Genomic DNA, 14,276 nt, shown 5'->3' on the forward strand with positions numbered 1-14,276 from the left:
TGAACTATTAAATGGCAATAAAGTTGAGTCTAACCTTGATTGAATAAAATGGCAGAACATATTTTAGGAACTGACTGACTTTCTTCCCTTCCTGTTCCCCCAAATACTGGAAAAAGAGTTTGAAATGGAAGTTATGGAAAATATTCAGTGATTCTGTACTCATTGCAGAAAATTTATTCAGCAAGATATTCAGAAACATATGATGCATTTTATATATTTTTATTGAGTAAATTATATAGATATTATAAAAGAATATATGTAACAATTAGGAATGTAAATTGCAACTGTATTATTAATCATTTTGAAAACATGCTGGAACTATTAGTCTTGTCACTATTGAAAAGTGAGTGGAATTAACAACCCATACAGGTCAGGTACTATTTTGTGATTCTGATAAATATAGCCACTGCCCACTTGAGAGTATAGTACATACAAAAGTGATGAAGAAAATATATACTTATGTTGTCAGTGAAGATAAATACAAGCAGTTTGATCATTACTATATGTATTTCATATTTGTGCTTTTCTACATTTCCCTTAATTTTTTGAGAAATACTGAAAAACAATCATTTTCAGCACACATATCTGGTGCTTTTTAAATATATTTAGGAATATGTGCATGAATAAATGATAAAATATTGTGGCAGCACCTTCTGAACAAATGCTTAAGTTTAAAGGTATATCTCTGTCTGATTTCCTTCCAGTAACTAGCTCATGATTGCCTGCATCCAGCCATTTGCTCTCAGTTTTGTGTTCGCATACACTAACTCCACCACAGTTTTCAACACCAATAGACGTAGACTATAGTAGTGCTTTAGATATGAGAGTATACAGATTTTCTCCATGCCTCCTTGAAATAAATAAACCACATCAGTGTGATGTAGACTGGATGTAAGGAAATTACTTTATTTCCTACTTAAATGGCAAACTTCAAGCATGAGCCAGCACCGGAACTTAAATCCACAGCAATCATGTGGGTTTGTCATTCCTGAGCTTCTAAATCAATGATTACTCCTGAATGACCTGAATTATGTAGGAGTTTTTGAAATGAAATCTTCACTAGGACCAAAGAAAAGCAAAGCAATCAAGTCCCTTGTAAAAGAGCATTCTTTCATTTCTTTATCTTACTTAAGATCAGTTACAGATGACAAACATATGAGACTTTACATTTTGTTGAAACTAATAGTTTATTTTATTGTTGCACATTGTCTCCTTATGCTGCTGGTTTGGATTGTTCCGGCATTGCTTCATACTTCAGGGAATATATTTTAAGACCTCAGAACTCTTTCCTTGGATTGGATAAGATAGTTTACACTGGAGGGCATAATTTAAGTTGTATTTTAAATCTAGAACATATACCAGAGAAATACAGCAAAATGTGATTGTTTAACATTTGATTAGCAATTATACTGACAGGTACATTTAGACAGATACATTCAAAATAAGCACTCAAAATAACACCTGGAGAAACAGTAATATTAATTTGCATGCTGACCGTTTGACAAACCTGCAGTTACTCTGGACATTCCCTTTCCTATTAACATAGTAAACAATTTCTCTTTCCGTATCATTGTCAGAATACAAACTGGCTACATTTAGTACATGTGCATATAATGAATAGTCAATTTTTATAGCAGTCAGAAAATATACTGAGGGTGACATCTATTTATGGCTGTCTGGTGAACAGTTTAAAAATTTATGAAGCATTAATATTTGGGTAGAATCAATGTTTTTACATGAATTGTCAATGTCAGATCTGCCATTTGACAGTAGTGAAGGTTGTGTGAATGATGGTTAGAGAAATTGCAAACTAATAAATTGCATGATTCAAACAAACATTAAAATGACAAAACTATTGTGTCCCTCATGCCTTTGATTTTCAACCAGCATCCCACATTCTGTTTATAAAAATCCTTTGTATTTAAGAGTTCTAAATCATTACGGTAATGAGTTTTTATTATCTCTGATATTTTTACACTGGGCTGCACCTGCTGTCAAGACAATAGTCATTGTAATTTTCATTGATATCAAATAGATAATGCATGGAAGCAGGGCTGTGCTTATTAGATTCAGTTCCATGCTGCATAAAATTTTCTGGAGTTATTAAGTCATCATCTTCCTCATTTATTACCCTTCTTTTGGTTAGCACTTCATTGTCCGAGTCTCTGAAATCTTGGATCAGTCTTCCTGTCTTCTGGGACAAGTCTTCTGGCATATATATTTTGTCCTCTCTGCAAAACTCATCAGGACTGTATTGTTCTATTGTATAGTAGTTGTCTTCTTCCTCTTCTTGACAAGAGCTCCCTTTAGCACTCTCGCCATCAGAGTGGGATACATTCTTTACTCTGCTCTTTTGAGAGAGATCAAAGGGTTCTTCCTGCACAAAATTATTCATTAGATTGCTCTGTGCGAATCCCATACGTCCTCTCCTCCTGAAACCTAAAATTAAGGAACATTAACATGATCATCCATCGACAGATTGTATGAGATATTTCATGTTATTTTCAATAAAGAATAGTATCCTTAAATATTTTTAAAAACTATGAGGTCTCCTGAACAGAATAAGATTAGACCTAATGGACCAAATTGTGCTGAGACAATGCAATTCCACTCACCATACTCAATTATTGACAGAAGACATACTAAACTCAAATTTTCATTTTTTAGTCATCATTTGCTAGTGGAGAAACACAGCAAAATGGAATGGAAAAATAAACAATACATTTAGTGTGTTTTGACTGAAGGTTATATTTTTAATGCCATTGTTTGAAAATTATTGCTCTCTGAACCTACCCTTTGAGTACTGGATTTGACCAAAACAGCTATTGCAGGGTCACAAGAAGTGAAGATGCACTCATTCACAACTTGGATGAAGCAGAATAAAATGCCATGAATTTTAGAGTGTATGAACTTAAGTGTTTGATGTGAATCTCTCCTCATCATGACATCACAGGCCTGCTGAAAATAATTCAAACTGACAAAAAATTTCATCCCCTCTGGACTACATGCTGATGGGATAACTAACTTATTTATTCATCTGACTTTGGATAGACAGAATAACGCTCTATGACATTTTATTACAGCTGATGTCAATAGAAAAGAACAGACACTTCATTCTGTTGGAGTCCAAATATGCTTTATGTGAAAGCAAAGGGATACTAAGAATTAACATATTCCTAATTTAGAGAATTGATACTGTCATTAACCAGTAAATTTAATAGATTAAGGAAGAAAAAGGAAAATTATTTCACAATGTTAATTAATTACCCACTCATGAATTATGTTTAAATATTGTCAGTTTATTAGCTGACGTCACCCCACACTACCCTTCAATAACTGAAACACTTCTGCATCTCTACATCACATTCCTGCCCTTCTCTCTGTCCTTACTCTTTACCTTTCTTGCTCCTGGCTCTCCATTTTGTGTTCCTCCCTATTTGCTTCTTTTTTCAAGCCTGAGAAATGTTAGCTCTGCACTTTAATCAGTCCTGGAGGGATGGTGTGTGTTGATAGAACCAAATAATCACCATTACACAATGGCCTCTGTAGTGAGGATGGCAGGAGGATATAGTCCGTGGAAGGAAGTTGGACAGAATTAAAAACAAAGATTCAGGGGTAAGCTATACAGGATAACCTTTGAGCTTTTGAAAATATTTACACACAAAGTTTCCTCACAGAAATGTGGGAGTGAGCACATCACAAAAAAGACTGTATATAAAGAAAGAAATGAGTTTTTTGATCTGATTCTGATTTCTATGAATTTTATAAAATAACATTCTATACATTTAGACATAATGTATCTAAAATATAACATTCTATAAATGTTGAATAATTTTTTGTCTTGCATCTTATTGTACTGATTGCACTGATGCCTTTTCCACTCTATCCAATTTCATTGCTCTCTTTTCAACCATTTGTCCTTACTTCAGCAAGGTCTGCCCCTTATCTATGAAGGTTAACTTTTGGGTGTTTCTGGTCTGCTATTCATTACTACAGCCAATTTTCATCTCTGACTGTGTGTTCCTATAACCTGCACATTTTGTTACAATGGGACTGGAAGGCAATGGTGGTGGAAGCAAGAAATCAGCCAAGAGTGAGCAGGAGGACCAGGGACGAGATGAAGTATCAGGCATGTACACATGGCAATAGTCATTTCTACTACCTGAATTTCACTGATATGCACTGTCTCAGACAGCTTTGATCTAATGGGGAGGTCATCACAGAGATGTGTGACCTGCAGGAGTTATCACGTAACTCAGAACCAGGGCACAGGATGCACAGCTGGCAAAGTTCGTCATCCACTTGACCTCTTCATTTTTAATCTCTGGGTTCCTTCCAGGCTATAGCATCAGGAGCAGTAAAATGACATCTCCCTGTTGGCATCATTGTCATAGCAAAGAGATCTGTACCTGGAGGGATGTTTACATTACTTGTACATCCCATTCTTCAGGGGAAGAGAAAAGTGGAACCAGGCTTCATCCATATTGACGATTTTCCATGGCATAAGCTGTGAATGACTGCACTGATGTTATGTTACAAGATCTTTTCAATATCACAGCAACTTTCTTTAATGACAAGGGCTCTACCTTTTCAGTGTCCAGCGATAGACAATGTATCTGACAGTCTATACTAAATTTTGTATTTGCAATGGACTCCAATTGCGAACCCAATAACACAACCACAGTGCTACATTCAGTTGCAGTAAACTCAATCCACTCCTGCTTTTGTTAAATTAATTTTCAATGTTTTGCACAGAAATCTCTATACATTATTAAAATTTACGCTCTTACTTTGTGAATCAGACCCTCCATCCATGACTCCATGTTTAACCTTCATGTGACGAGTAAGGTTTCCCTTCAGAGTAAATTTGCTGGGGCAATAAAGGCATTTAAATGGTTTGCTGTCAGAGTGCAGGTGCATGTGGCCCATTAAATTGTGCATCCGATTAAACTCCTTCCCACACAGCTGTCATTGAAAATAAAAACACAATGTTAATGGGACTCATTCATTTCTTAGAAAGCAATATTCTGCAGACATATTAAATAACACAAGAACAGACTCAGGACTACAGTGCGATCCAAAAGTAGTTGCTACGGCTTAAATCAGATCTCTGAGATTTTTTTTACAGTTAGTAAAAGTGTTGCTGCCTCAGTATTTCACACCATCCCATTGGAAACTGCAAACTTCCAGCAGCAATGCTTCACCCCAGCCTGTAGAGCTCTGTGTTAGGTATAATTCCTGTCAGATGTTCCAAGCTGTACATGTTGGAAATTTAAATCCTTTGTTCGGTACTAGCTCCAATTCTGTGGCACTATGCTCCAAAACAAAAACATGGAAAGTGAAAAGTATTTCTAAACTGTGCAGTCAAGAATTCAATATGTTGCTGCATTTGTTTCTGATGGGAAAAAGACAAAGATTGTACTGAAAATCCATCCAAGTTATGATACACATTATCCCCGTATGCTTCTGAATACAGTACTGGTGCAGAAAACTTATTTGAGCCAGTGAATTTTGACTTAGTTTCAAACAATCACATGATCAAACACCTGTATGTTTATCTGCCTTAACCCACTAAGTTCCTCCAGTGGCTTGTTCTTTGCTCTAGACTGGTCTCTGGATATTTATCTATTTGCTAGTCTGTCTATTTATTTGCCTACTAAGAGATCTATATATTTATTGATCTTTATATTATCAACCACTCTATGTCTGTTTATCTATTCTTACTTCTCCAATTGCTTCTCTTCCAGACAGAATTCCAGTAATATAAAGGAAACCTGTTAGTGAAGCTGATTGCAGGAATCCTGTGCCAGCTTCCGGTTTGGAACATTCCTACATCATGGGATAAAACTTAACTACCCAACTGTTTTTAAAAGACATTGCTGGAGGAAGAGATTGAGAACAGGCAAACTATTCAACCTCCTTGTTTCCTATAACAGGAAGGAATCTCACTCCAGCTTGAGAGGACATTAAAATGTTTGCTAACGATGTCTTTAGAAGGAATAATCCATGTTGTGGGCATTCTGCCCCTGTTCTGTTTTTGGATGAACATGGCTAAATATTGCAGCTGAATGCCAACCATACATCTTTGATTGTGACTTAATTGTCCTTGCTGAAGTGTATGCAAAACATTTAAGTTGACACTTCAGGGAAGTGCTGCATTGTCAATTGTCAGTGATTTGAAAATTACATAAACTTTCCTTTAAGGAGATCTTTTCTACCATGTTCAATAGTGCTCCAAAGGTATGATTTCTCCGGTTAACATTGACAATCCCTGCCCTTTGCCAGAGATTTCATCTAGTAAGTCTTGGCTCACGATCACAGTGATTGGGGACAACAAGCAGACACCAGGACCTTCTCAGATCAGAGAAAAACACAACTTGGAAGAAAATTCAACACATTGTTTCCAATATCTTGGGTACTGTAGATAAAGCAACTTCGGCAACTGATCAATGCAGAGTCTTAGGTGAGGGGAAAATGTGTCAAGATCTCAGTCTCAGGCAGAACTTCAAGAAAAGGCATGGAGTACACATTACAAAATTTTCTGGAAAGTTGGAGCAAATCAATGGATAGGTCACAACATATTGCATTTGGCCATTTCATCATGGTTGGCGACAGAATAACACTGACTGAGGGTAGCCTAGAGTTTTAATTTTGCTTTTGATGTGGGCACAGCTGACAGAAGCAGCATTTAATGCCCTTGTCTTGACAGGTCAGCCATGTTCTTGAACTACTGCAGTCCCTCTGGTGAAGGTCCTCTCACAGTGCTCTTAAACAAGAATATCCAGGATTTATCTCAAGTGAAGATGAAGGAACAATTCTATATTTCCAGGTTAGAATGGTGCTCAATTTAGAGTGGCAGCTATGGTAGAGTTTTTTGTTTTGGACTGCTGCCCTTATCATTCTCGGTGGTGAGAACTGTGGGTCTAGATCAGCCCAGGCAAGAAAACGTGGTACAGCCAGTGTGGCGAGCAGGAGTGAGATTGAACATTTAGATACCCTGCCAGTTAAGCAAGCCACTTTGTCCCAGATGGTACTGAATTTATTGAGACTAGCCATCTGGGCAAGTTGAGACTATTCCATCCCTAACTCATGCTTTGCAGATGATCTTAAAGCTTTGGGTTTAAGAGGTAAGTCACTCATTGCAGGACACCCACCAACCTTCTCTCCCAAGTTGAGAAGAAAGTTGCATGTGTCTTATTGAGGAATGATATTATCTTGATGACCAGAACCTTTGATACCAATACACCCCTGACTGTGTTTGTAAAGTCCTGAAATTTTGTAAATAAAAACTCAATAAGTGTAATTCGCAATTATTCAATAATCATTTCAATAATCTGCAGTCAGTTACAGTTTTAACTTATTCATCTTTATAATTTCATAGTAACAGGTAGCCACCTCACCACTATAAATAGCCCTGAGTCCAAAATTGAAATTCTCTGGGAAGAGGAGATTATGAAACAGTGTTGCTGTGCACATTATGAATTCTTTTGGAGAGGTTTCCGAGTTCTCAAAGAGAGGGAACAAGTCTGTAAAATGTCCAAAAGGACCGTGAGAAAACAGGAAGTTTTAAGGAGTACAAGAGAAAGCGAGATGAAATCTATTTGCAGAAAGTTCCCCAGGGACATGAAACTATTGTTAAGCAGGCAGTCAGTATAGCGATATCCTTCCTTCTGAAGAGGAGCCTCTTGCCAAAAGGCATCTATCTGGTCACTGTTTTAACCCTCTGCTTGCCAACATCAGCCTTTGATGATGAAACAGATTTTTACTTACAATGTCCCAAACAATAAGTTGAATGATCATAGAATGTGTGTATTAGTTTTTCTGAATACATTAACCCTTTATCATTTAGAAAATATGCATTCATTACTATTTTCAATGATCTTTGGATATGTATAATATAAATAGCTGTTGGTCACTAATTCCCAATGTGATTTTGAAGATATTTCAAAAAGTATAGAATCTCTTTTAATTACTGTGTAAATCACAATTAGGCACTACTTTTTTTTTAGATTTTTAAAATATTTTGTATTCTGAAATCAGTTGAAAAGAATGGGACTCCCGCTATAATAAGTGGGTGATGGCAATAATTTCTAAACTTGCCCTTAAGTGACTACTTTTGGGAACCATGACTCTTTAAAAATTATGTTGTGAGCTCAATTTTCCTGTAAATGAAGTTTTTTTTGTAGGATTATAATATACTGGAGCGCTTACCAGAAGTTTGAGAATTTAATGTTCATGCTGCCAGGTTAGAGAGTGTCCAGCTGGAACATAAGGTATTGTTCATCTAATTTTCATTAGAGGAGGAGACTATAGACAAACAGTCAGAGTGGGAGCATGAAGTGGAATTGAAATGGCTGGCTACTGGTAGACTCTAGCTGGCTTGGGAGGCACTGAATGCAGTCCCCAATCTGCCCAGTGTAGAGAAAGCAGCACCACCAGCACCGGATTGCTATGTGAGATTATCCAGTTTGTTGGCCCAAAATGCTTGGTTTGCTTATTTAATGAACAATTAAATAACTGTCAATCTTTCTCATGTATGTGACATATTTTCATTATTATGTGCTATGCAGGTAGAATAATGTGAAAACTGTGATGTATTTATATCTGAATATGATTTAGTGTGATTTCATCCCCTCCGTTGATACTGGCCAGCTCTGTGGTTAAAGAAAGGAGTCAGAATTGGCTCTTCCTTATTGAACTCTCACTTTGACCTGTCGGTTCCTTTTTTTTTAACCAAACAACTCCAATTGTTTGCTTGGCCTCATGATTTTTTTTTTGGATTGTAACTTGCTATTAAATCCTAAGGGTACTTCTGGATTTTCTGCCGGTTTACTGTCTTTTATTCTCTTCTGTTTTAAATAGTTATAACTCAATAGGACAGTTTTCAGGTGTATAAAATCTTCATTTGATAGTGAAATTTAGGTCATGATTTCTTTAGTTTTTAATATATTGAAGAAAGAATTGAATTAATGAAGTAACGCTTTGTAGTTGAGTCTTGTCTGGTTCCAATTTTGTCCTATGAAAGATTTGAACAAAAATTTTAAAAGTTACTATCTACAGTAAGATACAATCTTTGAAGCACATAGTGAGAGCTGAGAATTCAGATGCCTGGCAAATGAGAGGAGCATCCACTGGACTAATGCTCTGATGAAGCTTTTCCATTTTAAATGCTTCATGTCATCAGCAGGTTGCTAGATAAAATTTACAGAGCTCTCCATTTAGAAAATAAATCTACTTTCAGAAACTGTATTTTGAATCTCTTGTGTGTTTAATCACTAAATTGCTCATAATAGACATAAAGTACTATACAAACTCAGCAAGTTAAGCAGCATGAATGGAGGGAATAAACTGTTGATGTTTCAGGCCAAGACCTTGCACCAGGATTGGAAATGAAGGAGAGAGAAGCCAGAATAAGAAGGTTCCTGGAATTACTGAATCATCATAAGATTAATGCTGGTCATTTGAAATGAGAGGTGGCATTATGAGTTGTGCAAATATACAGTATTGTGCAAAAGTCTTAGGCACATACACACACACACACACACACACACACACACATATACATACATATATATATATATATAGAGAGAGAGAGAGAGAGAGAGAGAGACAGAGAGACAGAGAGAGATAGTCTAAGACTTCTGCATAATACTGTAGTAATTTTATGTATTGTACTATACTGCTACTGCAAAAAAATCAAATTTCATAATGTATGTGAGTGATGATAAACCTGATTCTGATATGGGTCTCTATTATGGACTGAGAGTTGGAAGGAGTCAAGGAGAGGGAAATCATGGTTGGGAAAAGGGGAATGGAAAGAAGAGGATGTGGGAAGCACCAGAGAGACATTCTGTAATGATCATAAAGCATTTGTTTGGAATCAAATGACATTGCTTGTGTCTCATGGCAGGTTGTGTCTGCACCCGCACCATCCCCAACCCTGGCACTTCTTCTCTGCCACCTGTCCCACACCCCTCCCATGGCACTCCACCTTCGTCATTCCCAACATTCTTTGTTCCCGCCTGATTTATTAACTTGCTCTCCACTCCACGTTGACAAATACAGTACTGTGGAAAAATCTTAGGCGCCCTAACTATATATATGTGCCTAGGACCTTTGCATGGTACTGTATAAATTTAAGATATTTAAACAGTATTACTATGAAGACACTTAATGTTAAGCAGTGAAGTTTCCCCAAGCAGTAAGACTGATCAACACCTCCACATACCCCTCCACACTCCTTACCACCACTACTTTATCTTTTCCTGTCAGTACAGACACCCCTGTGCCTCCCGTCACTTTATGGACATACAATCTATCTATGTGTATAAGCTATCTTACTTACTTATATTTAATATGTTTTTTAAACATTATTTTATAACTTCACCTAATTGTGTTTTTTTTGTGCTGCTTTGGATCCAGAGTAACAACTATTTTGTTCTCTTTTACAACTGTATACTGGAAATGACATTAAACAATCTTGAATCTTGACATGAGAATAAGCAGGACAATTCATGCGTTCTGCAAGTTTGCCTGATATTTCACCTCTTATGAATAAAATTCTACCCAACCAGAAGGAATCAAGTTGCGTATAAATCTTCAAACCACCTGGTCCCAACAGTACTGCTTATTCAGACACGATGAGGGCTGCATAGATCTCCCCACTCAATGTGTCATTATCCCTGCTATGACAACTGCCTGCAATCTGGATAGCAGAGCCCACCCAGGAGCTGTTCGCCCACCCACTTTCCTCTCCATTCCAAGTGAGAAATAGATTGGCAACAGGCCAGTGATTAAGTGGTCACTCTTCCAATCTCTGCAAGCGCAGGTGAGCATTCAAATATTCAAATCATCTCAACACCTCCCCCCATCTACCCATTTCCCCCCCCACCCCGTTCAGCAAATTAATTTGAATTTAACTTTGAGTTTGGTGCCCATTTTCATCTCTCTCCCATACCCCTATTCACATTTGACACTTTCCTAAGATAAGGGACCAAAATTAGTGGTGCTGTAGATAAAGAATGAGGTCCATATCATTCCAAGAGTGGACTGTGTAGATGAGTGGACTTCTCCACATGACTCTTATTCTACCATAATAAAGTTATGATTTCATGAAAAGAAGTGAACACCCTTGTTAATCCTAATTTGATTCTTTTTACCTTACAGCATAGTTACTTTTACGGCTTCATTTTATGCCCTTCCCTATAGAAGCAAATTACTGTATGACATTTAACTCTATATAATTATAACAATACTTATCATCCTTTAGCTTATATTATAATTTCCTTATAGCATCTATTTATTTGTCCTGATGAAGGACAAATGAACAGGAATAAACAGTCACGACCTATTGTCAACTGTTTATTCCTCTCCGTAGATGCTGCTTGACCAGCTGAGTTCCTTCAGTATTTTGTGCGTAACTATTGATCTGCAATTGCAGTCTATCTATTTAAGACTTTTTGTGTTATTGGATTCTATGCAAAATGTTTGGAAAAGATATTGCCATCAGACAAACTAGTCATGGACTTCTATGTGCAACTTGATAAATGCAAATTGGATTATTAATTTCACTTTGCAGCAACTGGGTAGTCAAACCTAGACATCTTTCAGAGGAAACAATTTATTTGTTCTGCTGCACAATTAATCAATGCACACAGAAAATCCTGGAAAGACTCAGCTGTTCAGGGTCACTGAACTGAAATATTAACTCTGGTTCTCTTTCTACAGAAACTACCTGACCTGCTGGGTGTTCCCAGCAATTTTTTTCTGATTTTCATTAGTCAATACTAGCCTTGCATTTAAAAGGTTTGATGTCAGAGTGGACAATCATATGCGCCTTCAATGTTTGTTTCTGTACAAAGCTCTTGAAGCAAAGATGACACTGATAAGCCCGGATGTTGGTGTGAATAAGGACATGCCTCTTCATGTTTGCCAGCAAAGTAAACTCACGTCCACATATCCCACATTTATGTTCCTTCACGCCCTGAAACAAGAAACAAAAAGAGGAAACATTTTACTATAGGAATTCCCCTGGTGCATTTCATCTTGTGCTTTCATATATGTCAATTTGGTGTACTTTTTAATTACTTTACATCTCGGTTTCAAATCTAGGCCACAGAGATATGATAACTAGATGTAACAAATGCTTCTATTTTTTTTTCTTTGCTTTCCCTTTTCCATTTCAAAATGCATTGACTTATGCCTCAGTTCTGTACCTATATCCTCCCAAATGGTTATTCATCATACTTGAGGCTAGACTAGGAGTCCTGATATTCAATTGAGTCCCAGGATATTATCTATAATATGACTGTCAGTGAAGTGGGGAGGGGTTGAAAGGTACAGAATGAAATTCAGTTCTATCTGGGTTAACACTGCGGCTTCTAGATGGGAGCTCCTGAGTGGGGGAAGCGAGGAAGTCAGATCTTCCATCTGAACTTTTATCTCAAGAATGAAATATGTTTCAATTTCTGTTGAAAGCAGATGCACATTCTATACTGGGATTTTCAAAGATACAAAATGCACTGCCAGCCATCCCACCTCTGTCAGAAGGTCCATGTTTACCAAAACGACTCCATAGAGAAGTCAGCTTTCAAGAACACATAATCTTCACAAACTCTGCAGTGCAGTTGAGAAGAACAGTGCTAAGCCCATATCCAGCCTCACACATTATAAACATTAAAATCAACAGAAGAACCTATTTAGTGTCTTAACTGTTATTTACTCATATAGCTAATCCAACCAAAAACAGATCACCTGGCCATAAATAAAACAGAAAATGATAGAAACATTCAGGCAGCACCTTCAGAAAGAGAAAGCAAGTTGACTTTTCCGGTCAAAGGATCTTTACTGTTTCACAACCATACTGTGCTAAACTGGCTGTCATGGTGATGATAACACTTCAATGACATTTTCACTGGTTAAAAAAACTTTGGGACATCAATGCCTAAAGTGATCAATTTCATTGTAGAATGACATAATTGCTTTTAAGAATTCATCACTTTTCTGCAGTAAGATCACCCCTAGAAATACTGTCCCTCATGTTGGAGAGACAAAGATTCAGTTTAATATCCCCAGCCTCTCTTAGGGTCGGCCACAAACTTGCTTATGATTCTGATTCTTCACAGACTACCAGCCAGAAGTCCTACCCCACCTATACTTAGCAGTGGAAGAGGACTCTGAGTTTCCAACTCCTGAACAATCTTCAATGAATTCTTCTCATTAAAAATGCTTCATTCTTCAGCATCCACCTAAAACTGATGAAGTTAGCAGAGCATTCTCAACGCAAGCTTAATGTTGATCCATGGTGATTTCATCTTCCTAATATTAACATAAAAACCTAAAATATCAAAATGCAATTGGCTTATGTGGCCCATCTCATCATGCAATGTAATCACGTTTTATCCTCCACCTGAAACTTGATAAAATAGGAGCCAAGCAGACTATTCGTCCCTTTGAGACGGCTCTGCCATTCTGTGCAATCATGACTAATCTTCTTTCTCAGTACCAAAATATCCTTCACTCCACATTTCCTAGCATTTTGTGCCAGGAAGTCTATCACTCTCCTTCTTCAATAGATTCAGTCCTTTCCGTTGTTGTGAATTCAATAGATTCTACAGCCTCTGAGTGAAGGATTTCTTCATCTCAGTCACAAATATTTTAACTGAAACTGTGATCCTTGGTTCCAGACAACCAGCCCAGGAAATATCTTGTCTTCACTCATACTCTCAAACTCTTTTAGAATTTTTAAAAATATACCTAATGAATACAGGCCTAGTCTACTCAGTCTCTCCTGCTTCAACAATCCAGTCATCACAGGAAGATAGCAAACAATGCATCCATTATTTCCATAGTTATCTCTTTTTGTACTCTGTGAAGCAGATTATCAGTCTTCAGAGATTTACTGGAGTTTAGTGCCATTAATTTTTCCAGCACATTTTAATAATGTTTTCATCTGTTCCTTCATTTCAATAGACTCTCACTTCATGAGTTTACCTCAAAAGTTATTTGTATAAAGATGTCAAGCCTCCTTTCCCATTAGGTTCTATCATTCCATTGGTAAATCCATTGATCTCAGTCTTAAATCTACACGACGGTCCAGAATTTGCAATCAGTGGCAAACTGCCCACCATCACTGCTGACTTACAAAAGGAGGCTTCACTTATCATCCTGCATGCCACCTTGAGAAGTTGCAATGAAGTACCATCACCAAGCTCTGTGCTAAGGCCCTCCATAACAACAAAACCATCCACTAGTACTGTAAATCTCATCATATCCCA

General features: G+C 37.1%; 1 protein-coding gene across 1 annotated transcript in view; it reads right to left on the reverse strand.

Annotated features, from left to right (window-relative positions):
- Window positions 1-215: 215 nt before the first annotated feature.
- The window catches only part of znf366 (zinc finger protein 366), a 50,696-nt gene continuing 36,635 nt past the window's right edge, over window positions 216-14,276 (reverse strand). Inside the window, exons 3-5 of the mRNA XM_063047673.1 lie at window positions 11,792-11,983; window positions 4,791-4,965; window positions 216-2,439 (exon numbers count right to left, since the gene is read on the reverse strand). Of these exons, the coding sequence (XP_062903743.1) occupies window positions 1,973-2,439; window positions 4,791-4,965; window positions 11,792-11,983 (834 nt within the window). The 3' untranslated portion in view covers window positions 216-1,972. The remainder of the gene's footprint in view (window positions 2,440-4,790; window positions 4,966-11,791; window positions 11,984-14,276) is intronic.

The sequence above is a fragment of the Mobula hypostoma genome, chromosome 5 (assembly GCF_963921235.1).
Source record: "Mobula hypostoma chromosome 5, sMobHyp1.1, whole genome shotgun sequence".
NCBI classification, from domain to species: domain Eukaryota; kingdom Metazoa; phylum Chordata; class Chondrichthyes; order Myliobatiformes; family Myliobatidae; genus Mobula; species Mobula hypostoma.